The sequence below is a fragment of the Panthera pardus genome, unplaced genomic scaffold (assembly GCF_024362965.1).
Source record: "Panthera pardus isolate Hobbes unplaced genomic scaffold, ASM2436296v1 HiC_scaffold_8, whole genome shotgun sequence".
In the NCBI taxonomy this organism is placed as follows: Eukaryota; Metazoa; Chordata; class Mammalia; order Carnivora; family Felidae; genus Panthera; species Panthera pardus.
The window spans coordinates 13,361,576-13,388,146 of NW_026527013.1; the positions used below are offsets into that span (position 1 = coordinate 13,361,576).

General features: G+C 58.5%; 1 protein-coding gene across 1 annotated transcript; it reads left to right on the forward strand.

The window, feature by feature from the left end:
* The first annotated feature begins 3,565 nt into the window (after window positions 1–3,565).
* On the forward strand, window positions 3,566–24,173 carry FCHO1 (FCH and mu domain containing endocytic adaptor 1). The gene is made up of 27 exons (XM_053897396.1): window positions 3,566–3,610; window positions 4,383–4,453; window positions 7,482–7,573; window positions 8,605–8,679; window positions 9,714–9,855; window positions 11,461–11,613; window positions 11,696–11,800; window positions 12,899–12,997; window positions 13,091–13,187; window positions 14,115–14,159; window positions 14,277–14,355; window positions 14,862–14,886; window positions 15,214–15,271; window positions 15,682–15,860; window positions 15,947–15,971; window positions 16,309–16,360; window positions 17,203–17,294; window positions 17,654–17,929; window positions 19,490–19,602; window positions 19,717–19,804; window positions 19,941–20,049; window positions 20,742–20,897; window positions 21,214–21,346; window positions 21,808–22,007; window positions 22,900–22,955; window positions 23,326–23,490; window positions 23,902–24,173. The coding sequence occupies exons 2-27, from the start codon at window positions 4,427–4,429 to the stop codon at window positions 23,922–23,924; spliced, it is 2,664 nt and encodes an 887-aa protein (XP_053753371.1). The 5' UTR covers window positions 3,566–3,610; window positions 4,383–4,426; the 3' UTR covers window positions 23,925–24,173.
* Window positions 24,174–26,571: the final 2,398 nt, after the last annotated feature.

Consider the following 26,571-nt stretch of genomic DNA (forward strand, 5'->3'; position numbering starts at 1 on the left):
CAGGGGTGAGTGTGGGCCTGGGAGTCCAACACCCCCAGGTTTAAATTCGATTCTCCCCCCCCCCCACCCCGGGACTTGGCGTGTTCTTCTGTGAAATGGGCTGAATCCCCCTTGGAAGATCATAAGAGACGTGGGAAGATGGGAGCGCTGTAAATACAGACATGGTCATTATAATACTATTACAAAATTAGTGATCATAAATGGGGTCACAGCTGCCTGGGAGCAGGGAGGAGAGAGGAGAGTCTTCAAGGGTGTTGCCTGCTGTGTCTCTAGAGCCCGGTACACAGTTGGTGCTCAATAGGTGTTTGCCAAATAGATGACAAAGAGGGAAGAGACTAGTGGGGAGGACTGAAAACTTCCTGAGCCTGACAGTTTGGGCGCCGTATGACATGGGGCGTGTGCCTCAGTTTCCCCAGCGGGGTAATGGCCAAGCTGAGACACTGCCTTGAAGCGAGAATCAACCCGGATTGTGCAAAGGTCACTGGTGGCTGGGCCTGGAAGGGAGGAAGTTCATGACAGAAGATGGTCATTGAAACAGCAGGGCCAAGAGGCCAGTCACAGGAAAGGAAGAGAAAAACCCCAAACCGGCCCTCCTGGGTACAGAACTGGAGTCTGCGGGGAGCAAAATGTCAGAGCCTCTTCCACAGGACCCTGGAGGCCCAGAGGTCAGGGTAGGCCCAAGGTCACAGCAGGAGGTCAGGGTCTTTGGACAGGTGGCTTAGAGTTAGTGAGCCCTGCCTTCTTTGCTGACTCCATTCCTGTCTTGTTTTCTCTGTTCCTGGGTCTGCTCACATGCTCGACCCAGTGCAGAGCCCCAGGTTTTGGGGGGAATTGGTGCTGGCAGCTCCTGGGGCAGGTGTCAGAGAGGCTCTGTTCTCTCCTCCAGGCAGCCAGAGGATGGGGGCATCCCGGTCGACTGACAGCCTGCTGTGTGACCTTGGGCAAGTCCCTGTCCATCTTTGGGCTTTGCCCTGGTGCTATGGACCTCTTTTCTCCATCAGATACAGAGGCCACCGTGTCTCAGACACGATACTTTGAGAGGTCCGTGGAAGTGTCTTAACCTCTTTCAAAATCAGAAGGGAAGAAGATGAGCTTTGGGGTCAAAGAAGACATTTTAACATGTAATATTAATATATGCATTTCTGTGCCACTGCAATCGTAACATGTAGTTTAAATTCTTTTTTTTTTTTTTTTTTTTTTTTTGCTAGAGGAAGGGGCCCGTGAAAGTTTTCACGCAGCCCTGCGTTGGAGCCTCGGCTGTACAAACACGAGCATGTGGTCTCCCCCGCCTCTCTGAGCCTTGGTTTCCCCTCTGCAAAGCAGCCATCATTAGCCCACCTCAGGATGGGGAGATGTGGAAAGCTGAGCCCAGGACAGATGCAATTTAGGGCATGCTGTTATTTCACAATTGTTGTCATGATTGTTATTTGTTGGGTAATAACAGCCCCAGCCTTGGGGCCCCAGGTTCAGGTACCTCAGTTTACCCGTCCTCGGCCGGCCCAGTTCCAGGGAGGTCCCAGGGGTGCTGGTCTGGTGGGGGAGGTGAGGTGGCGGTTGGGAGGTAGGCGGGGCAGGGTAAGCTTCCTGTCCCCCAGGCACACAGGCCTCCTTGGGGCTTGGTGCTGACTGACGGAAGTGGCAGGGGCCCGCGTGGCTATCTCCTGGTGCCCACCCTGTCTGTCGGGGGGCCCCCAGCCCCGCTCGCTGCCCTGTCTGGTGAGTTCGAGCCCTGCCAGGAGGTCCCCATTGCCCCCCTCAGGAACAGAAGTTGGGGGGGGGGCCTCTGCCTGGCCTGGGGTTTCTGGAGAAGCAGCAGGTGTCACTTCCTGGGCCGGGCAGGAGCTTGCGTGGCGGCCACCTTTCGCTCTGCCCCTCTGCCCCCCATTATGGTTCGGAGTGGTGGGCCTGGCTGTGGGGCAGTAGGGGGGGGACACGGACCCCCAGAGCCGCATGCGGTGGTTCCAAACGAGAGTTCTTTGGCAGGCAGGCCAGGGACAAAATCACAGGGACCTCGGGACAGTGAGTTCTTTCTCTGTGGCTCAGTTTCCTCATCTGTAAAGCTGGGGTTGAGCCCCATGGTGTGGCTGTGAAGGCTGAATGAACGCGTACCTGTCGGGGGGGAGCTGGGTACCGACCCACAAACATACTGGCGCTCGCTCGGCGCGTTGTGGGGGGAGGGGCAATCTAATCGGAGCTGTGAAAACAGTTGAGATTCTCGGTTTCTGAGGAACTTGGGCCCGGGGGCTCCTAGGATCCTCTAAGCAGCATCTTCTAGCAGAACTTTCTCTCTCTGTGCTGTCCGATATGGTGGCCACCAGCCCTGGAAGCAAGGTTGGCTCCAAGGAGCTGGGATGGGGGGGGGGGGGGCGGGGGGGGCGTTCATTGTATTTCATTGCACTTTGTTTAAAATTCAGTTGCCACGTGAGGTTAGTGGCTCCCATATCACTCAGCTCAGCCCTAAGGGATCTGGAGATACTCCGGGTCCAAATCGTGGTCAGGAATGAAGAAATGAGATGGGAATTTAGGGCTTTTCCCCCTTGGGAGGTCAGCCTAGCTCCGGACCAGACTGGGTTTCCTCTGGGACGGCACAGTGTCTAGGGTTTCTCAAGGTCCCCAGCATCACCCGGCACAGGGTGGTTATTGGAAGTAAATATTTTTTTAATACACGTATTTTTAAGTTGACTTATTTATTTTGAGAGAGACAGAGACAGCATGAGCGGGGGAGGGGCAGAGAGAGAGAGAGAGAGAGAGAGAGAAAATCCCAAGCAGGCTCCGTGCTACCAGCACAGAGCCCAATAGGGGGCTCGAACCCACCAAGCCGCGAAGATCGTGACCTAAGCCAAAACCAAGAGTCCGACGCTTAACCAACTGAGCCACCCAGGCGCCCTGGGAATATTTGCTGAATGGAATAATTTTTTGCCTGGTGAACTCCTATCCATGCTTTAACCTCCCACCTCCCATGCCCCCCTCCTTCAGCCCAGGCTCCCACAGTCCCTTCTAACATTTGGCCCAGCCCTGATCCTGCAGGACTGGTGCGTCTGCGTCTGGCTCTACACCCCTAGGCTGGGGGCTCCTCAGGCTCCTCAGTGACCAGACCCAGGACCCAGACCTCGGGTCCCTCTCGTGAACCCTTGCATTGCCCTGGCCACATGGGTACATGTGCTGGGTGACTTAGAGAAGTCAAAGGACCTGGGGCTAGACGACAATGGTTCAAATTAAACTCACTTTTAAGATTAGCTAAACTGAGGCTCGATGAAGGCAGCCTTGTCCAAGGTCCTTGCTCGGTCCTTTCCCAGTGAGGCCCAAGGAGCTTTCCCTTTTGCGGTCACCAGCCCTGTCCCTGCTGCCACTGTGCCTCCTAGGCTCCCAGCTGCTGCTGAGCTGCCCGAGGGGTCATGAATTATGGATGAGGCCTGCGGGCTCCTGTGACAAGCCCAGCGTCGAGAACGTGCCAAGGACACCAAGTGTCCCTCCTTTGCCAGGCAGCTTGGCCCAGCCCCCCTCTGCGGGGAGGCCTGGGTTCCCCCAACAAGACCCCTTCTAGGCATTCCCTCTTGTTTTGCAGATGGGGAAACTGAGGCACAGAGCTGGATAGTGACTCAGACACCAGGTGAACAGTGGCTTCTGGGAGTCGGGCTTGGGACTCATGGGGGCCCCACTGCCAGCTGGGTCATCATGGTGAGGGGTGAGCTCTCCATCCCAGAGCGTGCATGAGATGTGGACTGGTGTAGAGGGATTTGGGAGACCCCCAGGGGTCCTTGGGGACACTTCAGGGACCCCAGCCCCCATGTGGCTGATCACAGTCCCAGTGTCCATTTCTCAGCAGACCCTTTCCAACAGGAGCTGCCCAGCGTGGAGCTGAGTGCTCAGGTCTCGATTCAGCTGGCCCAGGGTGAAAATCTACTGTCATTTCCTGGCTGTGTGACCTTGGCAAGTGGCTTCCCTCTGCAGGGGGCGGAGGGGGGGGTGGGGGGCTCAGTTTTTCCATCTGTGAAATGGCCCTGAGGTTTTCTGCTCAGGCTGAGGGGCTCATCCAGTATTCCAGCCCCCCAGTGAACTCCTATTTGTGCTTAAAAACCCCGACTCTTGTGCCTTTTCCTCTAGACCAAGCTCCCCAGCCCCTATCCTTCTATCTAGTCCAGCTCTGACTGCACAGGACTTGGGACATCTATATCCTGATCTGTCCCCGCTAGAATGGGGGCTACTTGGGGGCCAGGCCTGGGGATGAATCGTCTCAGGGGCCCTGGCATGCCAGCCTTGGGGCTTTTGGTTCCTCCTTCATCCTTTCTCTTCCTCTTCCACAGGGAGGATAGTTGGAATTTCCCCTCTTAGGCCCAAGCTGGCCATGGCTTTGTAGCTCAAATTTGCCTCTTTTTGGACAGACACTAAACAGGAGCCTGCCGGGGGCTCCACAGAGGCCATCAGGATGTCGTATTTTGGGGAGCACTTTTGGGTAAGTAAGATGCACTTTTATTTTGGTGGGGGCTCCTGGAAGGGCTGTGGGGACTTTTACAGAGCTGGGGGTATGTGGCGGCCTATGGGCAGAGCCTTGGACAGGTGGAGGGTCTGCAAGGTGTCGAAGTTAATGTGGGAGGAGTCAGGCTGGATATGAATCTATACCTCATGGACCTTGTGACCTTGGACAAGTCCCGGCTTCAACAGGGAGACTAAGGCCCAGAGTAGGATTCTCTTTCCTAAAGTTGCCTAGTGAGAAAGTGCAGAGTCGGGGCTCAAACCCAGCGCCAGACTGAACTTCCAGGATCCAGGGTCATTGCAGCCAGGGAATTTCCACGTCTTTCCCACCCTGGAGAGTTGGGGGGTTTCTTGGCCCCTAGTGGCCCCCCTCAGCCCTGTGCCTTCCGGGCTGGGGACCACATACTGTGACCCAAGGGGGCCAGTGAGACAAAGTTGTTTTCATTCATTCATTTGCTCCCTCCCTCCCTTCCACCATTACTCCACACCCAACCTACTGTGGAACCTGAGGAGGCCCCCAAGAGGCTTCATCCTGGCTCTGACCCCAAGAAGCCCCCAATCTGGGAATCATAGAGCCAGCCAGAGATCCGCAGCCCTGCAGGGTCACGGCTGGGCCCCCCGACTTGGGGGCAACCAGAGGAGGGCTGAGAGCCATGTTTCCCATGGGCTTGGAGGGCTGAGATTTTCCAGGATGTAAGAAAGGCATTCCAGGCAGGGGGAACAGCCTGAGCAAAAGCCCAGAAGCGTGACAAGGTTGACTAGTTGAGGGCACAAGGACTCCTCTTCCAGGGCCGGGCTACTGGGAAGCCACAGGGAATGTATGAACAGAAGAATCTAGGAAGGACCAGGGCAGAAAGCCCCTTCCCCAGTTGCACGCCCTGGGCTTGCCAGAGGAAGCTTGTTGCTAGGTAACTGGTTGCCCCTGGCAACAGGCCTTCTCCCTCCCTTTCCCCTCCCCAGCTGGGGCTCCTCTTACTGCCACTTGCTTTCTTAAAGGGGCCTCACCCCCTTGCCACCTGCTGGGAGGGAGTGGGGGGAGGGGGCAGAGGGGGGAGGGGGCCTGACCTCCACCGGCTCCCCAAGGGTCAGATTCCCGGGATTTGTCTCTGAATAGCTATGTGACCCCAGCAAGGGGCCCCGCTCCTCTCTGAGCCCCTGTTGGTGCCTCTATGTAAGGAGGTTGACTGTTTGCTGATCAGTTGTTGCCCACGTTTTGGAACCCTGACAGCAGCACCTACATTTATTTTAAATTCTTTTTAATTGCATGAGGCATGCAAGCTTGCTGCAGAAAATCCAGATCAGCAGAGAGAAAATAGAAGCCACCCCCGATGCACTCCCCACCCAAAGATAGCCTGGTGCAGAGTGGATAAGGGCTTTGAGTTCAGGATTTGATCTGGGCTCTGCTGGGAGCCCTTGGGCAAGTGACTTTGTCTCTCCAGCCTTCAGCTTTCCCATCTGGGAAAGGGGATATAATTCCTGCCTCCCAAGAGGACTCAGGGAGCACCCTGGGATGTCTTTCACTGGCAAGGTTTCTTTTAATCAATTGTCTGTATTGGTGGCTCTTTGCTGGGTGTCGCTGGCCTGAAGGAGGCTCCTCCAGTCAGGGGAGATCAAGCCAGAGAGGGAAGCCCTGGTCCCACTGGGCCAAGGCAGGGCTGGAGGCATAGAGGGCACTGGGGAGCCATGAGGGAAGTGTGAGCAGGAGAGGGTGTTAGAAAGATCCCTCTGGGGTTGGCCTGGGGGCAAGACTGGAGTCCAGAGAGGTTCTGATAAGAGACACAGGCCCAAGACACCCCCTCCTAGGACCCTCGCTGCCAGCACAGCCTGAGAGAGGCAGATACCACTGGGGGCCTTGCCAGGTCTGGGAAACGGGCCAGTGGTTGGCTGCAAGTCAGCCCCAGATGCTGGCCTGGGCAGCGGTGCCTGGTGCAGCCTTACTCGAGGGTCCCCTGGGTGGGGCAGGCGGGCGTGGGGGGGCCGCTGGGCCTGTTTGCTGAGCCCTCCCCACTGTGCAGGAAGCCCTGTGTTCAGCACACTGCGAGCCTCATCCCACCGAGACCTGTGGGAGGTGGGTGCTGTCCTTGTCCCCATTTGTCAGATGAGGAAACGGAGGCCCAGAGAGGTGAAGTTACTAGCTCAGAGCGACCCAGGGCACAAAAGGAGGCTCTGAGACATCCCTGGGAAGCAGGAGGGGGCACCACTGAACATTCAGGGAAGTGAGCCTCCGAAGAGGGCGGGCCTGGAACTGATCCTTGACAGGCAGAAGGATTTGGATGGATGGGAAGAGAGGCACCCTGGTGGGCTGGAACAGCCCAGGCAAAGGGACAGTGGTAGGAAGGCACGGTATGTCTTTGCACTGTTTGCCATTTTTCTGGCGAGGCCAAGAGGAAGAAGCTGGGGGATGAGATTGGAAAGCCAATTTTGAGGGGCGCCTGAGTGGCTCAGTCGGTCAAGCGTCCAACTCTTGGTTTCAGCTCAGGTCATGATCTCACCGTTCACGGGCTCAAGTCCCGCGTTGGGCTTCATGCTGACAAGGTGGAGCCTGCTTGGGATTCTCTTACTCTCCCTCTCTCTCTCTGCCCCCGCCCCTCTCTCTCAAAATAAATAAATAAACTTTAAAAAATGAGGGGCACCTGGGTGGCTCAGCCGGTTAGGCTTCTGACTTCAGCTCAGGTCATGATCTCGTGGTTCGTGAGTTCGAGCCCCACACTGGGCCCTCTGCTGTCAGTACAGAACCCGCTCCGGATCCTGATCCTCTGTCTCCCTCCCTCTCTCTCTCTCTGCCCCTCCTCTACTTGTTCGTTCTCTCGCTTTCTCTCCCTCTCTCCCTTTCTCTCAAGCCCCCCAAGGGGATAGACAGCAGGCTGATTGGCTCAGGCCTGAAGCAATCCCCGCCGCCAAGGGGTTGGGCTTCCGCTGGTTGGCTCCTCCGGCCACGCCCCCGTTGCTAGGCAACCTTTGATGCCTCCTCCACCCCTTTTCTCAGTCTCCACGTCCATCCCCTGCAGGGTGAAAAGAACCATGGCTTTGAGGTCCTGTACCACAGCGTGAAGCAGGGGCCCATCTCCACCAAGGAGCTGGCCGACTTCATCCGGGAGAGGTGAGGATCCCTAGGCTCGGTCCGCACCTGGCCACGCCCCGCAGCCCAGTCAGCCCCGCCTGCCTCGTGGCCCCGCCCTGGCTCCGCCCCACCTCTTCCCGGCCCGTCCCACCGCCTCCACTCCACACCCTGCCCAACCTGCTCGAACGCCCTGGAAACCAGCGGTTCTCAACACTGTCAGCCCTGTGCCCGCTTGTCAACAATTCCCAGGTTTCTGACGCCTCCTCCTGAAGAGACGGTGATATGACCTACTTACAAGGGGAATTCTGAAAACTCAGTCTCATGCCCTGAATATGATAAAACACACGTATGAGGAAATAATCGACATTTCGGCATGGAAATGCTCATGCTCCGACATCCATATCCCAGAAAACATAATACATTGAAATTGCAAGGCAGCCTTCTGCCCCCCGGCCACTCGCTAGCTGAATGTGCGTTGAATCCGGGCAGAGTTCAAAAGATTATAACCAGGTTTTTCTCTTTGTGGCTGTCTGGCGAGACCTGTCTGCGCTGTCTAGGACAGGGGCCACTCTTTATTTAGAGAGCCCTCCCGGACCCATCCACGATTGCCCGTGGTACCCTCTGGGTGCCTCTATCAAAAAATGAGCCCATGGGTAGTTGGTTTTCACGGGGCATATTGTGGCTCCAAACAAAATCGAGGTTCTGTTAACCTGGACAAAAATGTGAGTGGAGATTAGGTAGGCATTAGCGGTGTCTGTCCAGAGGGAAAAAGGTAATAGAAGTTCGTCTCCCGCAGTTAAACAAGACGAAGCATATAAAGCATTTGTAGTATGTGCTCAAAAATTTTTTTATCTGATGCTGTTACTGCTGTTCCTCCTGCTGTCGTTAGTAAAGCATATTACTTAACCTCGCCCGTGACTTTCCAAAATGCCTCCTCCCAGCAGGGGACTATACTATCCTCCTTGAGAGCTACTGCTCAGATGTCTGAATGAGGAAACTGAGGCCCAAGGGGATGGAGCGTCTCCCAAGGGCGCCCAGAACCTTCTGCATCTTTTTTCCATTCTATTCAGGGCCACCATCGAGGAGACCTACTCAAAGGCGATGGCAAAACTTTCCAAGCTGGCCAGTAACGGGACCCCCGTGGGGTGAGTGGGCCTTGGCTGAGGCAGGGGTCGCCAAGGATGCAGGGTCCTGGGGTATCGGGGGCCTACTCTTGGGTGGACATCTCTTCACACAAGTGATATGTAGAATAGGGAGTCAACCCTCCCCCACGCAAGGGGCTAATTGGACAGGAGGATATAAATCATTCATTCGCTTCCTCCTCATTCATTCATTCAACACATATTTATCTGTTGTGTGCCAGGCACCATTCTAGGTCCTGGGGGCCCAGGAGCGATCAAGACAGATAAAACCCCAGTCACCTGCATGCCACATTCATGTAGGGCGTGCGGCAAGATAGATGTTAACTACAAACATGAACGAAGTCCCTTCCTGGGGTGAACAGCTCTAGGAAGGGGATGAAATGGGAGCGTGAGAGGTCAGGTGCTTCCTCTGGGGTGGGCTTGGTTCCGTGAGCTGAGACCTTGATAGCGGCGTGGAGCCAGCTACAGGGGTGTCTGGGTCAGAGACCCGGGCAGTGCAAAGGTCCTGAGGCAACCATGGGTTTTGCATGTTCAAGGAAGAGCAAAGAGGCTGGCTGCAGGGTGCGGGTGAGGGACAGATGAGACGGGAGGTTGGACAAGGGGGGGGGCGGTGCACGTCCGATTCACAGGTGACGTGGTCCCATTGGCATCTGCAGGATTTCCTGGGGCTGCTCTGGGGCAAAGGTTCTGGGGGGGAGGGGGGGAGGCCAAAGAGGTCTTCTGCGGATGTAGGAAAGCCCTGTGAACTTGATTTGGGCAAGTTGAACCTTAGCTGCCCTTGAGTATCAGCTGGGGCCTGGAGTCCAGAGTGGGGATGCTGGGGGCCTCAGAGCCTGGGTTTCAATTTCCTAAGGAGCCTTGGGTGAATTGTGGAGCCTCCTATGCCTCAGTTTCCCCATCTGTCACAGACCTGCCTCCTAGTTGTGGTGCAGCTGCCTCAGCAGGGCCTGAGGCGCGCGGTGGGTGCTGGCGTGCTGTTTGTGGAGAGCCCCCGGGGGGGTGGGCCCCGCCGAACCCTGGGTGTGACCTGTTTCCAGGACCTTCGCCCCGCTGTGGGAGGTCTTCCGCGTCTCCTCAGACAAGCTGGCGCTCTGTCACCTAGAGCTGACACGGAAACTACAGGACCTCATCAAGGACGTGCTCCGCTACGGCGAGGAGCAGCTCAAGATACACAAAAAGGTGTGTGTGTCGGCGCGGGGCGGGTGGTGACAGTGGCAGGAAGGACCCCAGAAGGTACGGGGCCTTTGAAGCTCCGGCTCCTGGCGTGTGTTCCTCCGCGAATTCAGTGGATTCCACCACGTCAAACCCAGGGTCCCACAGACCTGACCCCGGTCAAATTTCAGACTCAAAATTCTAGACCAGGGGTCTGCACGCTATGGGACACCGACCAGATGATCCAGCCTGGTTTTGTACAGCCTGAGAGCTAAGAATGGATTTTGCGTGCTTTTTTTTTTTTTTTTTAATTTTATCTGTTTGTTTGTTTAGCTCTGATTTATTTTTGAGAGAGAGAGAAAGAGACAGGGAGTGAGTGGGGGAGGGGCAGAGAGAGAGGGAGGCACAGAATCCGAAGCAGGCTCCAGGCTCCGAGCTGTCAGCGCAGAGCCCGTCGCGGGGCTCGAACTCGTGAACCGCGAGACTGTGACCTGAGCTGAAGTCAGATGCCCAACCGACTAAGCCCCCCAGGCGCCCCTGGTTTTTACATTCTTAAATGGTGAGGGCGGGGGGGGGGGGAGGGGGCGTTAAAAGAAGAATATTTCATAATAGGTGAAAACTCTATGACCCTTAGATTTCAGTGCCAGTGAATCAAGCTTTATTGGCCTAGAGCCGCATCTATTCCTGTCCAAAAAGGGAGTTGGGGGGCTGCCTGGGTGGCTCAGTCAGTTAAGCGTCTGACTTCAGCCCAGATCATGCTCTCGTGGTCCGTGGGTTTGAGCCCCACATCAGGCTCTGCGTTGACAATGTGGAGCCTGCTTGAGATTCTCTCTCTCTCCCTCTCTTTGCTCCTCCCCTGCTCTCTCTCTCAAAAGAAAGAAATAAATACCCCCCCCCAAAAGAAACTTTCTTTCTTTCTTTCTTTCTTTCTTTCTTTCTTTCTTTCTTTCTTTCTTTCTTTCTTTCTTGTTTTGGAACTGGGGGACAAGGAAGTTTTCTGCGGGCTAATACAGAATAACCTTGGGAATAGATTAGGAAGCTGAAAAAGCTGTGACTTAAACAGAGGTTGCCCCTACTTGTCATTAAAAAATGGCCTAGAACAAACACATCCGCCTGTCTATGTGCTGATTATTTCTGGAGACAGATCTATTCCTAGGCAGAGGCTTGGGAGGCTGGGGATCAGGGAGGGGTAGGTTTTTCCCTGAGCTCACCCCGTAAAACTTTCTGAAATAAGAACTATGTGTAACTATCACCTATTTTAAAAAGTTAAAACTTTTTTTTTTAACGTTTATTTATTTTTGAGACAGAGGGAGACTGAGCATGAATGGGGGAGGGTCAGAGAGAGGGAGACACAGAATCTGAAACAGGCTCCAGGCTCCGAGCTGTCAGCACAGAGCCCCCGACGCGGGGCTCGAACTCACGGACCGCGAGATCATGACCTGAGCCGAAGTCGGCGCTCAACCGACTGAGCCACCCAGGCGCCCCTAAAAAGTTAAAACTTTTGAAAGCAATAGAATACTCAGAAAAAAGTAATCTGTGGAACCTGGGTTTCAGAGCCGGGAGTTTCCCAGTGGACACCTGCTGGGGGCTTCAGGGCCTACCCATGCTCCCCCTGCCCCCGCCCCCCTGCAGTGCAAAGAGGAAGCAGTGGGCACCCTGGACGCCGTGCAGGTCCTGGCGGGTGTCAGCCAGCTCCTGCCCAAGTCCCGCGAGAACTACCTGAACCGTTGCATGGACCAGGAGCGGCTGCGGAGGGAGAGCACCAGCCAGAAGGAGATGGACAAGGTGGGCCTTGGGCTGCGGGCCCTCTGCAGACCCAGGGGACGCTTGTCCCCTCCCGACCTCATCCCCTCCCTGTGCCTCCTAGGCGGAGACCAAGACGAAGAAGGCGGCAGAGAGCCTGCGGCGCTCGGTGGAAAAATACAACTCAGCCCGCGCAGACTTTGAGCAGAAGATGCTGGATTCGGCTGTGGTAAGAAGCAGGCATCGGCACCTTGGAGACCCACACATCCCTTGGCCCAGGATCCATGGGCGCCGGAAGTCCAGAACCTCTGAAAGCCTCGCCTCCCGGCAGCCTTAGAATCGCAGGTTTAAAGGCACAGAATCCTAGAGACTGTTAGCTGTGGTGGTGGTGGTGGTGGTGGTGGTGGTTGGCATTAGTATTTCAAAGGCCAAATCCTTTTTGTGCCTCGGCTTCCCCATCTGTAAAATGGGGACAGTAAGAGTACCTGCCTCGCGGAGTTTTTGTGAAGATTAAATGAACCAGTCTGTGTGATGTTTGCAGACTAGTACTGGGTGCATGGGCACCTCTCTAGAAGGGATTACGGTTTCTATCGTTACGGATGAGGTTTTTGAACAGGGCAGGGCAGGGTTTAGAAGCCAAGAGCCTACTGATGGTTCATGGTGGCTGAAAGACCTGGGTTCCGCCCCAGTCTCCATTCTTCACCAGCTATGTAACCTTTGTATAAGACGTTACACCTCTCTGGAACTACTCAAATGTGTGAAAAGCAGATTGGAATGTCAGGATTAGGAATCGGATTTTTTTTTTTTTTCTGACTTTCTATCTGCAAGTGATAGAAAGTTGCAAATGATAGAAACCTTCATTCAGACTGATAAGGGAGATTAAAGGCTCAGGGGACTGAAAAGTTTGAAGGGAGGGCTTCAGGCATGGCTAGATCCAGGTACTCAACTGGTGTTGGCGGGAAGTTGTGCCTCTCTGCTCTTTGAGTCTGTTTTTCTCCCTGGGGACTTCACTCCCGAGCCGAGATGCCCCTCCTGGGTGTGCGTGGGTGTGTGTGTTTGTTGCGGGGGTGGGGGGCGGTGGCACACGCTCGCAGCAAAGTGGCCACCTGCAGCCTCCACATGGATCCCACCATCTCATTGACTCAGGGTACGAAAGTGTCTCTTTTCCCATAGTTTTAGCCAAAGTCCCGGGGAAGACTCTCATTGGCTCTTCCCCGCCCAGTCACTGAGGCCAGGGGGGTTGGAACGTTCTGATTGGTCAGGCTGGGTCACCTGGCCACTCCTCCTGGCCTCCACCTTCCTGTTTGCCCCTCCCCTCCCGGCTCAGCGTTTCCAAGCCATGGAGGAGACCCACCTGCGTCACATGAAGGCACTGCTAGGCTCCTATGCCCACTCCGTGGAGGACACCCATGTGCAGATCGGGCAGGTGAGGGGCCCCAGGGGTGGGAAGCGAGGCAAAGGGCGCCGGGCAGGAGGGTCCCGGCCGCGCCTGGTTACACGCTTCATCCGCCTGGCCCAGGTGCACGAGGAGTTTAAGCAGAACATCGAGAACGTCAGCGTGGAGATGCTGTTGAAGAAGTTTGCAGAGAGCAAGGGCACAGGCCGGGAGAAGCCTGGTGAGTTGGGACATCGTGGGGGTTGGGCTCTGGGGCCACAACTACAGGGAAGGAACAGGACTCAAGAGGCAGGAGACTGAACCTCCCTGCACCTCGGTTGCCTCATCAGAAAAACGGGCCGATGACAAATCTAACTCCGCAGCCCACATAGGAACAGTATTTGATGCCCCATCTTATTATTATTATTATTATTATTATTATTATTATTATTTATTTACTTAAGTAATCTACACCCAGGGGTGCCTGGGTGGCTCAGTCAGTTGAGCGTTGGGTATGGGGCTTGAACTCACGAACCGTGAGATCATGACCTGAGCTGAAGTCAGATGCTTAATTGACTGAGCCACCCAGGCGCCCCTTCGTGGCCCATCTTATGTGTAAATCTCTTACAACCAGATACCAGAGGGACCTTGAAGGCCAGGCCCAGCCTTTCATTCTTTACCCTGAGGGCCCAAGGGAGCCCTTGAGGACTGTTGAGCAAAGGACCAATTTGAAAAACCAATGTCCAAATGAGAGGTCAGGGAGGAGTTGAAGAGCAAAAGTGTTGGGGTCAGATCTGGGTTTGTGTCTGTTCCTCACTACTTGCTATGTGACCTTGGGTGACTGTCTTGACTTCTCTGAGCCTCAGTCCCCTGTACAGACTCACGGTCCATCCCCTGACCCACTCAAGTGCCCGTGAACAATGCCGGAAGTAGAAAAAGTAACTCGGGCATCGCTCCGTCCGGTGCATCCCCAAGGGGGACCTGAACCCCTGGCCCATCCCACTCATGACCATCTCTGGGGCTGGCTCAGCCCCTTGGCTTGCGCACTGGATGCCCGCTGGCCTCGAGCTCCGATGCAGGTGCCATTGTGAGCCCGCGGGTGCTTCGCTGCCCTTCCCCGGGCCGGGTCTCCCAGCCAGGCTGAGTTTCTCCGTCTCTTCCATCCCAGGGCCTTTGGATTTTGAGGCATACAGTGCAGCTGCCCTGCAGGAAGGCAAGTACGTCTGGGCCTGGATGCCCAGGCTGGACGGACGCTGGGGGTGCGGGAGGCAGATCTGCATGGGAAGGGGGCACCCCCAGGGCTCAGCCGCACCCCCTCCTCTGTTCTCAGCAATGAAACGTTTGCGGGGAGCCAAGGCCTTTCGCCTCCCAGGACTGAGCCGGCGGGAGCGGGAGCCCCCTGCAGCTGTGTGAGGAAGCACCCCTGCCCAGCCCTGGGCCCAGGCTAGCCCGGGATCCCTTCCCCCTTCCCAGGCTATCCCAGAAGTCCCCTGCTGAGGGTAGCCCCGGGAGAATTCCTGTCCCAGGCTGTCCCGGAACCTCTGTCCCCGGCTAGCTCAATTTGCCACTCCCCAACCTAATCCCAAACCCTTCCTCTTGTCAAGGTCAGTCCTGGTGGTTCCCTGCCGAGGCTAGCCCTTCCATTCCCGACCTCCTCGAGCCAACCCCTCAGAGTAGCCCCAGGTTCCTCCCCTGCCAAGCTGTTCGCGGGGACCTTGTGCTCAGCCAACTCCAGACTCACCGCCCCCAGCCCCAGGCAAACCCCTGGGTCCTATCACCGGGAGGACCAGCTCAGGACATCGTGGCCCAGGGGCCACCCCCAGGCGCCATGTCTAGTGTTGGGGGGGGGGGGGGGGGTCGGGAGCATGCAGGTGAGGTGCGAGAGCTGACATCGGTATCTCTTTCTCATCCCCAGAGATTCCCTGGAACCCGATTCAGGGGTGAGTACCGGGCTGCGAGTGCGAGGGGTTCAATCCCACCTTGGGCCCCAAGCCTGGAGCTCAGGGGGCTAAATCTCATCCCGGCTGCGTGTGGAGCCATGTGGGAGGGACTGATGTCCCCACTTAGCTTCAAGGTGCCCCTCAGTCTTACCGCCATGGCGTACTCTCTGTTCCCTCAAGCCCCTGCTTGCACCAGGGAAGACTGTTATTGCCACGGGGGCTGTTTTTAGGTCTGAGTCCGGGCCCAGAGGTGGGAGGGGCCGTGGCAGGGAGAGACGGGAGGGAGGTTCGGTAGCGGGGAGCCTGACTCCCTGCCTGTCCCCGCAGACGTGTCCAGAGGTGGATGAAGAAGGTTTCACTGTCCGGCCTGATGTGACCCAGAACAATATCCTCCTGGTGCCCCCTGGCGGCAACTGTGGGCACAGCAAGGACAAAGCGCTGTGCGGCCGTGATCCCTCCGCGAATAGCGACCCTCTCTGCGTACATCCGGGGGGGGGGGGGGCTCCAGGGTAGACAAAGCAGATTGAAACGAAGAATCCTCAGGGCTGAGGAAGAGAGGCAGGGCCAGAGCCAAGGGGGCTTCCTGGAGGAGAGGGCACCGGTGTTGGGGTTAGGGTTAGCATCTGACCAAGAGTTTGCTAGTTAGGGCCGGGCGTGCTTGTGCAAAGACTTGAGGGCAAAACCGTGGTGTCGAGGCCGGGGGTGGCAAGTGGTGATAGACCGGATTGTGCAGGGCCTTGAAGGGGTGGGTGACCCCCGTGTCGGGATCCGCTTGGCCCCTTGACTGCGGTGCACGCACGGCGGAGCCCTCCCGCTTTTCCTCCAGCGACTCCGACTTCGATGACGAGGAACCCCGCAAGTTCTACGTGCACATCAAGCCCGCCCCTGCCCGCGCCCCGGCCTGCAGCCCCGAGGCAGCTGCGGCGCAACTCAGGGCCACGGCCGGCAGCCTCATCCTTCCTCCCGGCCCAGGGGTGAGGCGTAGGAGGGGTGTGCGCGGGTGGGGGCCGGTGGGGCTGGCTGGCTGCACCCGACCTGACGCCACCCACTTTGTCCACAGGGCACCATGAAACGCCACTCTTCACGTGAGCAGCCTCCGAAGGGGTCTCGGGTGTGGGGAGGAGCACGAAGAGGGGAGGCTGGGCCTGGAGTATGAGTGTGGCTTTGAATCCCAGCCCTGCCGTGCAAGCAGGCTGCTTACCCCTTGTGACCCTCCGTCTCTTCTTCTATGAAATGGGGTCATTGCGACAGTTAAATGAGAGCTGAGACAGGTTGGCTGGGGCGCAAAGCCCTCTCTGCCCGACTTGCTGATCACCTTGGACAGCTGGCTGGACAGGCCCAAGCCTTAGTCTCTTGGTCTGTGACAGAGGGGGCACTGGAGGCAGGGTGACAGGAAGGCTCAAGGTGGTGTATCTCTCATAGGGGACGCTGCTGGAAAACCACAGAGGCCTCGATCTGCCCCAAGAGCCAGCAGGTGGGTCCTATAGCGGGGGGGGGGGGGGGGGGCGGGGGTTGATGGGGACACACTGGGCCCACATGAATGAGCAGATGGGGGCTGTCCCTGACTCCTCTCCCCTCTTCCCCTGCTGCCTCCCTGTGTCTCTGCCTCCCCTCCTCTCACCCTGGCAGGGAGTTGAGGGTATGCTGTATCTGAGGAACCACTTAGTCGTTCATTTGACGAGCATTTATTGAGCACTCACTGTGTACTCCTGCTATTCTGGGTTCAGAGACATATGCCCAAGATAGCTCTTCCTTCTCAGATTCACATTGTCGTGGCCCGGGGTTTTTTTTGTTTTTGTTTTTAAGCGTTTATTTATTATTGAGAGACAGAGAGACACAGAGCATGAGCAGGGGAGGGGCAGAGAGAGGGGGAGATGCAGAATCAGAAGCAGGCTCCGGGCTCCGAGCTGTCAGCGCAGGGCCCGACGCGGGGCTGGAACTCACGAACCGTGAGATCATGACCTGAGCCCAAGTCAGTCGCTTAACCCACTGAGCCACCCAGGCGCCCCATCGTGGCTCGGGTTTGAAGAACAGCAAACAAGTTAGAGCATGTTGGATACTTCCAGATGCTGTGAAGAAACTAAAGCAGGCAGTGTGGTGGGAGATACCAGCGGGCAGCTTTAGTTGAGGCCCGGGAGGCTGCTCTGGGATGGGGGTGGGAGGTTTTGAGCCCAGCCTTGAAGACGGCAGGATGTGGCCTCAGGGAGGGCTGGGGACACGGAGCTCGGGACCAGGAACGGTCTGTGCACGGGCCCTGAGGAGGGGAGGAGACGTGGAAAGGATAGAAACCATCCCTGTGTTCCGCTTGGTCCACAGCTGTGCGGAGAAGCTGCAGTCAGATGAGCAGTTTTCCAAGAACCTCTTTGGGCCGCCCCTAGAGTCGGCCTTTGACCACGAAGACTTTACAGGTGATGGGGGTGGGGACTTCGGGGCCACCGGCTTGGCTAGCGAGATGGGTGGGTCCGTTGCCAGGGCAGGTTTGGCGGGGGACAGGCTGGAGGGAGCACTTGGGGGTCCTGGTTAGGCAACCGAGAAGATAGACTTGGCAGTGAGATGGTGGGCGGGGCCGACGAGAAGGCGGGGAGTGTAGGTGACAATGGGCAGATGGGCGGAGCATCGTGGAGATGGAACTGACCAGAGGGCCTGGACTGAGGGGGGTGGGCCCCTCCTCGGCGTGGGCGTGGCCTGCAGGAGGAAGGAAAGGGCATCCGTGTGGGCGGGGTCTGGAGCTGGCGCCCCCACCCCCCCCCAACCCCCCCCCCTCTAGGCTCCAGCAGCCTCGGCTTCACCTCCAGCCCCTCACCTTTCTCCTCCTCGTCGCCCGAGAATGTGGAGGACTCCGGCCTGGATTCGCCATCCCACGTGGCGCCTGGCCCCTCCCCGGATTCCTGGGTCCCCCGCCCCGGCACCCCGCAGAGCCCACCTAGCTATAGGGCACCGGCCTCCGAGTCGAGGGGGACACGGCCCCTGCCAGCATCGGACTCGCCGCAGCCCCTCGCCCCATCCCCGGGTCCCTGGGGGCTGGAGGCTGTGGCCGGAGGAGGTGAGTCCAGGAGTCTGAGAGTCATCAGAGCCCTGGGTGGGGAAGACTGAGCGCCTGCTGTGGCCAGGGCCTGAATGGGCGGCTGGGGACACAGCCCAGAACCTTCACCCTGGCAGGGACAATAATGAGATGGACATTTAACAAAGTGGAGGTGGCAGGTGCCTGGTGAGGGCTCAGAAGGTTGGAACCTCCCTGAGGAGGTGACATTTGAGCTGAGATTTGTTGGAGGTGAGGAAGGAGCCATTGGGATGTGGTGGGGGGTTGGGGGGGGGGGTGCTTCCCAGCAGAGGGCGCATCCTGTACCAAGGCCTTGTGGTGGGTAGCTGCCTAGGCCCTCTGAGGAACAGCTTGGGGGCTGGGGGGTGGGCCGTGAGGCCAGAACAGAGTGATGACCCGGAAGCGGAGGGAGAGGAGGGAGCGATGTCAGCAGGGAGACGGGCCCATGTCGGGTCTGGGACCTGATGGGAGTGATGTGAGCTTTACTCCTAGCAAGGTCTGGGCCACAGAGGGGCTGTGAGCGGAGGAGTAGCGGCACCTGACTCAGATTGCAGGCTCCCTCTGTCCACCTGGGGGGCGAGGGTGGGAGCTGGAGACCAGGGACGGGAGTCCAGGGAGGTGGGGAGCCGCGGGCGCGAGGGCACAGGGCTGAGACGGCAGCAGGGTCAGGGAGGAGGGCTTGCGGGCAGCTGGCTGTTCTTCCAGGAAGGGACAGGAGGGGCAGGGAATGTGGGGCGGAAGAAGCCCGTGGCGTGTTGGGACTGGGCCTTTAGATGTCAGGCGGACAGCGGGCCCTGAGTTCGGGGGAGTCCAGCTTGGGGCACCCCAGGCACAGCTGTGTGAAGCGGGAGGGGAGGCCACCCGGGAGAGGGCAGGGCCTAGTGCTACAGGTCGTAAGAAGAGGCAAGTGAAGGGGGTGGGGGATGGGCTCTCCTGGGGGCCTGAGTCCGAGGGCTGTGGGCTTTGACCCCATGAGGTCCCCAGAAGTGGTGACAGGGATGCTTGGCACCATCCTTGAATAGAGAAAGAGCCGGTTCGGAGCTGGGTCAAGGAAGGGTCCAGGAGAGTGAGTGTAGACCACGGTGTAGACTAGTCCAGTTGAGTTGTCTGAGCGGCCCTATGGAATTAGGGCTCTCAACCAAGCCTGTTCTGCCCCCTGGGGGACACTTGGCGGTGTCACCCGTGATATTGGACTGTCACCACTAGGGGGGGTGGGTACTCGGGACATCTGCGGTGGGTGGAGGCCAGGGAGGCTGGTCAGCGCCCCACGGTGCCCAGGACGGCCCCCCCCCCCCCCCGGACTGTGCCTGCCTCCTGAGCATCCAGCCCTTGCTTGCACACTCCCAGTAACCTCCCGTCGGGCTGGTGTCTGGGAGGCTGGGGGTTGTGGATGGCCTCTGCAGTCCTGTCCGGCAGTTCTCTCCGCGGCCCCGAGACCTCAGACCCAAGGGGTGTCCCCAGAATAAGCCCGACTCCCGGTCTGGGGCCGAGTCCCTTCTCTGGGGCGGCCCGAGAGGCCCACGGCAGCATCTGAGCTCTGTCTGTCTAACGCTCGCTCCCCAGACCTGATGCCTGCCCCTGCTGACCTTACGGCCAGAGACGGTCTGGCAGCCCCGCCCCGGAGACCCCGCACCAGGAAGGTGTCCTGCCCCCTCACGCGCAGCAACGGGGACCTGGTAGGGTGAGGGGGCGCGCGGCAGGAGTGGGGCTGGGGCGCCTCTGGTGGGGGCACGGGCAGCCCCAGGGCACTGCTCCTGGGTGATCGCAGCCCGGCCTGTCTCCTTCCCCAGTCCCGGTCTCTGAGCCCCTCCCCGCTGGGCTCCTCGTCCGCCAGCACCATCTCAGAACGGCCTAGCTTCTCGTCGCAGGCAGGACACGGTATGGGGGGCGGCCCTGGGCCCTTCTCGGGCATCACTAAGTGATGCGTTGGAGGCCCCGCGGGCAGAGGGTGGGTTCTGGAGCCTGGGACCCGTGCCCACTCTGTCTGTCCCTGTCCCCTCCCCTCCACCACCAGGAGTCTCCCGGGGACCCAGCCCTGTGGTCTTGGGCTCCCAGGATGCCCTGCCTGTGGCTACAGCCTTCACCGAATACGTCCACGCCTACTTTCGAGGCCATAGCCCCAGGTACGCAGTGGTCGGGGAGAGTACAGACAGTGACAGGGACAAACAGGACTCTCTGGGGCCTATGCGTCTAGGGTCCAGGAGAAACAGCCTTCCGGTGTGTTTCCTGACCTGCTTTACCACGGAAGGGCCTTGAACTCTGAGCCAAGCAACCAGGCCCCTGTCCCGAGGGAACCATAGAGGGTGTTTGAGCAGGGGCCAGGCCTTGCTGTAACCACAGTTGAGAGCAAGTCCTCTAAGGCTGCTGTGGGCATCACACTGAAGGGAGCAAGACCCTTGGCGGGGTGGGTTAAGGGTGAGTTGAGGGGCCAGGAATAATCTGGGAGCAGTGCTCAGCAGGAAAGATCAGACCACACATAGGAGAGAGTATTAGGCCTGAAACCCAAGCTGAGGACCGTATTATAACTGTTTTGCTTTGAGCTTCCTGGCGGCCTAGAGGAAAAGAGAACTAGGGAAAGGGGATGTTTCTGCCTTCTTCAGCCCAGTGTGGTTTCTTCCCGGTGCCTGGATGGCTGTCCAGGCAAGGACACGAGGAGGGGAGGCTGGGAGTGAGGATGCCGGGCACGGTCAGGGCCTTGCTTCTTCTGGGGAGCCTGGGGGGCCACAAGCTGCAGCGGAGCCAGGAGAGAGGGGAGGACGAGGTACCAGGCAGAGCCCTGAGCCAACACGCAGTCTCCTCACCCCCCCCACCTCAGCTGCCTGGCTCGAGTAACTGGGGAACTGACCATGACCTTCCCTGCTGGCATCGTGCGTGTGTTCAGCGGGACCCCACCCCCACCTGTCCTCAGTTTCCGCCTCGTGCACACGTCCGCCATTGAGCACTTCCAGCCCAATGCTGACCTGCTCTTTAGGTACTATAGGGGGAGTAGGGGGGTTCAGAGGCAGGGGGGCCCAGGAACTCCCCGGTGGTGAATTCCTGCTCTGCCTCCTGGGATTTGCTGTGTGGCCCTGGGCAAATCACTGTCCCTTCTGAACCTCATTTTTCTTTTCTCCTTTGCTTCCCATCCCCCCCCTCCCCCCGGGGGGTGGGGGGGGGGTCATGCTCTACTGGCCCCAAGGTGAGCCAAGGAATCTGCATCTTTAGGAAGCCCTTGGGGTAGGTCAGATGCCGAGGGCCTTGGGAAGGGGCCTCCCAAGGGTTGGGGTGATTATTCCTGGTCTCCGTAGTGACCCCTCCCAGAGCGACCCTGAGACCAAAGACTTCTGGCTCAACATGGCGGCTCTGACTGAGGCCCTGCAGCACCAGGCAGAGCAGAATCCAGCTGCCTCCTACTACAATGTGGTGTTGCTAAGATACCAGGTGAGCGGATGGGCCCCTGACGGAGGGAGCAGGGAGGGGCGAGAAGCTGGGCAGGGTGGGCAAGCAGTGGCAATGGGGGTGGGGGGGGGGGTAAAGAGAGCAGAGGGAGCAGGGGAGGTAGTCAGGGAGGGAGCCAATGAATGGGGGCTGGGTGGGCGTTTGCCGCGGTGCAGACGGCACCATTATGGAAATTAGAAGAGGGCCTGTCCCAAGGACCCTGCACCAGCACCTGCCCACCGCTCTGTGGAAACCGGGCGCCCTCTCGCCCTCTGCTGGAAACATGGCGTCACGCGGACCCCGATCTGCGGTGTCTCTGAGGGAGAAGGACTAGGCCCCACCCAGTGGTCTATGCAGCGGTGACGCTGAGCTGGGTCTGAGTTAGGTCCTCGTGGAACAGCACGTGCTGGGGCAGGACCAGAGGGCCTCAGCTGTGTGCTGTCTCCTGTTCTCGCCCCTCCTAGTTTTCCCGCCCGGGTCCCCAGTCTGTGCCTCTGCAGCTGAGCGCCCACTGGCAGTGCGGGGGGACCCTCACTCAGGTGTCGGTGGAGTACAGCTACCGGCCCGGCGCCACGGCCGTGCCCACGCCCCTCACCAACGTCCAGATCCTGCTGCCCGTGGGGGAGCCCGTGACCAACATCCGCCTACAGCCAGCCGCCACCTGGTGAGGGTGTGCGGGAGGGAGGCCGGAGGAGGCTCAGCACTGGCCCAGGACCCTCCCGGGCCTCCCCTCGATGCAGCAGCTAAAGGGTCCCCCGCGGGTCCAGCCGTTCCGTGTGCCCTCGCCTTGCTTAGAGCTCAGGACGACACGCTGAACCATAATAACATTGGACACCAAGGGCTTCCTGTGTGTCGGGCGTGTTCCACGGGCTCCATACACGCTGACCGGCTCAGGGCTTCTAGCAACCCCTCGAGGTGCGGACTGCCGTCATTCCCGCTTAACGGAGGCAGAACCGAGGCACAGAGGGGCCGAGTCGCTTATCTGAGGCCGTACCAGGATTTGAACCCAGACAGCCCCTCTCTGCCCTGGGCTATTTTGTTGGAAGTTTATTTCTTTTGAGGGAGAGAGCGCACAGGTGCGTGTGCGCGAGCAGGGGAGGAGCAGAGAGAGAGGGAGAGAGAGAATCCCAAGCAGGCTGCACGCTATCAGCACAGAGCCTGACCTGGGGCCGAACCTCAACGCACCGTGAGACCACGACCTGAGCCGAAAGCCAGAGTCTGCCGCTTGACCGACTGAGCCGCCCTGGCGCCCCTGCCCTGGTCTCTTAGGCGCCACGCAGCGTCGCCTTTGTTTCGTGCCAAAGCTAGAACCTGGCGCAAAGAAGCCAGGCTTAAAGGACTTGAGTGTATGATCTAAAGATGCTGCGAGGCTCTGGGGTCCCCGGGGACCAGCTGCTCCGTACCCCACACCCATTTTACAGATGGGGAAACTGAGGTGGGGGGAGAGGGGACCTGGCTTGCCGGGGTCATGTAGCTTGAGAGGTGACCGAGCTGGGACCCTGGGCTCCCCGTGTCCTCTCGGGGAGAGAGCTGACCAAGCTTTTTCTTGATGCCAGGAATCTGGAGGAGAAGCGGCTCCTTTGGAAGCTTCCAGATGTGTCTGAAGCAGGGGGTGAGTTATGGCTGTGCAGGAGATCGTGGGGGTTTCAGGTGGGAGGGACTTATTGAAAATGGGGGAGAATTGGGGATGTGCTCGGGGTGGAGGAGCGTGAGCACGAAGGAAAGCTTGAAAGGGCTGTGACAAAGCTGTAAGGGAGGACATGGCGGGAGGCAGGCATAGCAGGTACAAAGGCCCTGAGGCAGAACTCCTTTGCAAATTACACATAGCCCCACGGGGCCAAAGGAGGAGGGTACCGGGGCCCAAGAGGAGGTCAGAAGGGGCAGACGGCGGCCACAGATCAAAAGGCCCGGGAAGAGCCCAGGCCACAGCAGGACTCGACTCGGGCTGAGGCTGGGGCACGGCTGACCTCAGGCCTCCCCAGGCTCTGGCCACCTATCCGCCAGCTGGGAGCCCTGCTCGGGGCCCAGCACGCCCAGCCCTGTGGCCGCCCAGTTCACCAGCGAGGGGGCCACTCTGTCTGGCGTGGACCTGGAGTTGGTGGGCAGCGGCTACCGCATGTCGCTTGTAAAGAGGAGGTTTGCCACAGGTATGCCGCCCCCCCCCCCATCCGGCTGCTGCGCATCCCTGGGGCCGGGCCCCCTGCTTCTGCCAGGGTGCGGGGGGAGGGGGAGGAGTTGGGGCGTTTGGGAAGGTCGGTGGGCGTTGGGCCCTGGAGGCCCAGGTTGGTGGGCACAAGTGGGGAGGGGTAGCAGGGCCCCAGTGGGAGGGGTCAGGAAGGGCCCCCGTAGGGTGTCCTCGCCAGGACCCAAGGCAGGAGGCCAGAAGCCCCACTGCCACGCGGCTCCCAGCCCATTCTCCTGCCGCCACAGGGGCTGCTGGGGCCCACGGGGCACCCGGAAGAGTGAATTACAGGGGTGCTTTGAGGAAGGTTGGGAGGTCCCAGGGTAGGGGCAAGGGACCCCCCTCTTCCTCCCTGCTCACGGTCCCACCCGCACAGGGATGTACCTGGTGAGCTGCTGAGCCCGCAGAGGCCGACCGGCACCGCTGGCCCCAGCTCTGCACTGTCCTGGTGCTCGCTGACTGATCCCGGCCTTCCTGCCGGACCCTGGGCGCACCCCCCCCGCCCCCCGACTCCGCGGAGAGGAGACCCACACCCAGCCTGGCTGAGCCTGAGGGTCACTCCTGCTCCAGCCAATTCTCACGCGGGTCCTCGGACTTTTAATGTTCTTTGAATAAACACTTTATTTTCTAATAAAATAAATAAGCCTTTTCCTGCTCCAGGAAATTTCCTTCACGTCGCCGGAGAGGAGAGGAAGGGAAGATGGCTGGATGGGTTGGGAAGATATAATAGCCCTAATGTTCCCTCATCACCCCACCCCCCCCACGCTATGCAAGGCGGCACCAGGGGGAGAAAAAGCCAGACACAGGCGCCCCAGGCTCCATGGACATCTGAGCTAGCAGAAGGGACTAGAGGAACCCAGAAGGGGATGTCAGATTCTTCCTAAGGAGAGGGCATTATAAATGGGGCTCTGACGTACGAATAAGAGTTTGCAAGATGGGGATGGGCATCCCAGGCAAAGGAATGGGGACTCGTGAGTCCTGAGAGAAATCAATTAGTCAGTCCACAAACATTAATTGACTACCTACGGTATGCCAGGCTGTATGGGACGTGGCTGTGAGCAGGACAGCGCTCTTGGAAGCTATGAGGCTCTGAAGCCAAAAGGTCTGGGTTTAGAGCCTGCTTGGCCACCGGTGGCCGTGTGACTTTGTGCGAGTGACTTAACCTCCCTGGCCTCGAGTGTCCTCCCCCGTAACCCACCTCAGTCGGAGGCTGTAAGGGAGGTTGCACAGTTTGAAGACCACCTGACACGGAATGAGCTCCCCCCGCAGGGCTGGGCTGGCAGCTGTTGGGAGCCAGGGCGGAGGGCGGCGCACATGGGCAAGGGGTGTGGCCTGAGTGGGGCCCGGGTCAGTCCGGGTGGACACGTGAGGATCCTGAGCCCACACAGATCCCGAGGACCAAGCCGGGGCCAGATGGTCCTCCCACTTGGTCCTCTCAAGACACAAGGCACCGACCGTGTGTGGGCGGGGTGGGGGTGGGGGTGGTCTGGGTGTGCCTCAGTTTCCTCATCTGCAAAACGGGGGGGGAAATCCTCTAGCTGGGAGACGTCTGGGGAGCATCAACCGCCCAGTGCATCATCGTCGGTGCCTGCATGGACGGCAGTTACGGGAGTCGCTGTAACAAACGGGGGCGTTCCAGGCGGCGACGGGTTCAGGCTTCACCGTGCTCACTTTGTCGCCTCAAACAGGTACGGCGCTGAGACTTCAGGGCCAACTGGGGCGCCTGGGGTGAAGCGTCCGACCTCGGCGCAGGTCACGATCTCAGGGTTCGTGGGTTCGAGCCCCGCGTCGGGCTCTGTGCCGACAGCTAGGAGCCCGGAGCCTCTTTCGGATTCTGTGTCTCCCTCTCTCTCTGCCCCTCCCCTGCTTGTTCTCTCTCTCTCAAAGATACATAAACTTTTCTTAAGTGAACGATTCAGCGACGTGGCACAGTCACAATGTTGTACAACCGTCACCTCTATCTAGTTCCAGAACATTTCCATCACCCCCCAAAAGGAGACCCCGTCCCCATCAGCTGTCACTTCCCCTCCCCCTCCCCCAGCCCCTGGCAACCACCAACCTGCTTGCCGCCTCTGTAGACCTACCTGTTCTGTACATTTCCTATGAATCGAGTCGCGCACCATGTGCGGCCTTTTGTGTCTGGCTTCTTTCACGCACCGTGTTTTTGAGGTTCAGCCATGTCGTAGCGTGTCAGCGCTTTATTCCTTGTTATGGCTGAGTAATAGTCCAGTGCAGGGGTTGCTAACCTTAAAAATAAGACAGCAAATATTTTACCAGCAAAATTGGTTTATTCGAGCTCAACAGAGGAACTGCAACTTGGGGCACGAAAGCTACGGCAAAACCTAGGCATGTCCAAGAAACAAAGGAGAGGTACGTAGTTTCACAGAGGAGGAGGAAGCCGGGATGGGGTCGTTTTGGACTAAAGTCCGTTGGAGAGAAGTGGGAGTTGAGGGGACAATTTCTTGTAGGAGGTGCAATGCCCCTCCTGTCCTGTTGGGGGCGCTAGTTGATGATTCTTTCCCCTCGAGGATTCTTCTGTCCGAGTCTATAATTGACCGTCCTTCCCGTCACTGACGTTGAGGGGTAGGGCTCCCTCTCCTGGCGCCACTTTTTGTGTCTGTTTTGGGTTGTTTCGTTTTGCTTTTGTTTCAAGGTTTCCTTTAAATTCTACTTAGTTACCATATGGCGTAAATTTGCCCAGATCTGAGAGCAGCCAACTAAAAATATTTATTGGCACCGGGGCTCGGGGCTGGCTCAGTCGGTGGAGCGTGAGACTTTTGATCTCGGGGCTGTGAGCTGGAGCCCATAGTGGGTGCGGAGATTACTGAAAAATAAAATCTTTAGGGCACCTGGGTGGCTCAGTTGGTTAAGCGTCTGACTCTTGGTTTCAGCTCCGGTCATGATCTCGTGGTTCGTGGGTTCGAGCCCCACGTCGGGGCTCTGTGCTGACATTGCCGAGCCTGCTTGGGATTCTGTCTCCCTCTCTCGGCCCCTCCCCTGCTCACTCTCTATCTTTCTCTTTCAAATATAAATAAACATTAGAGAC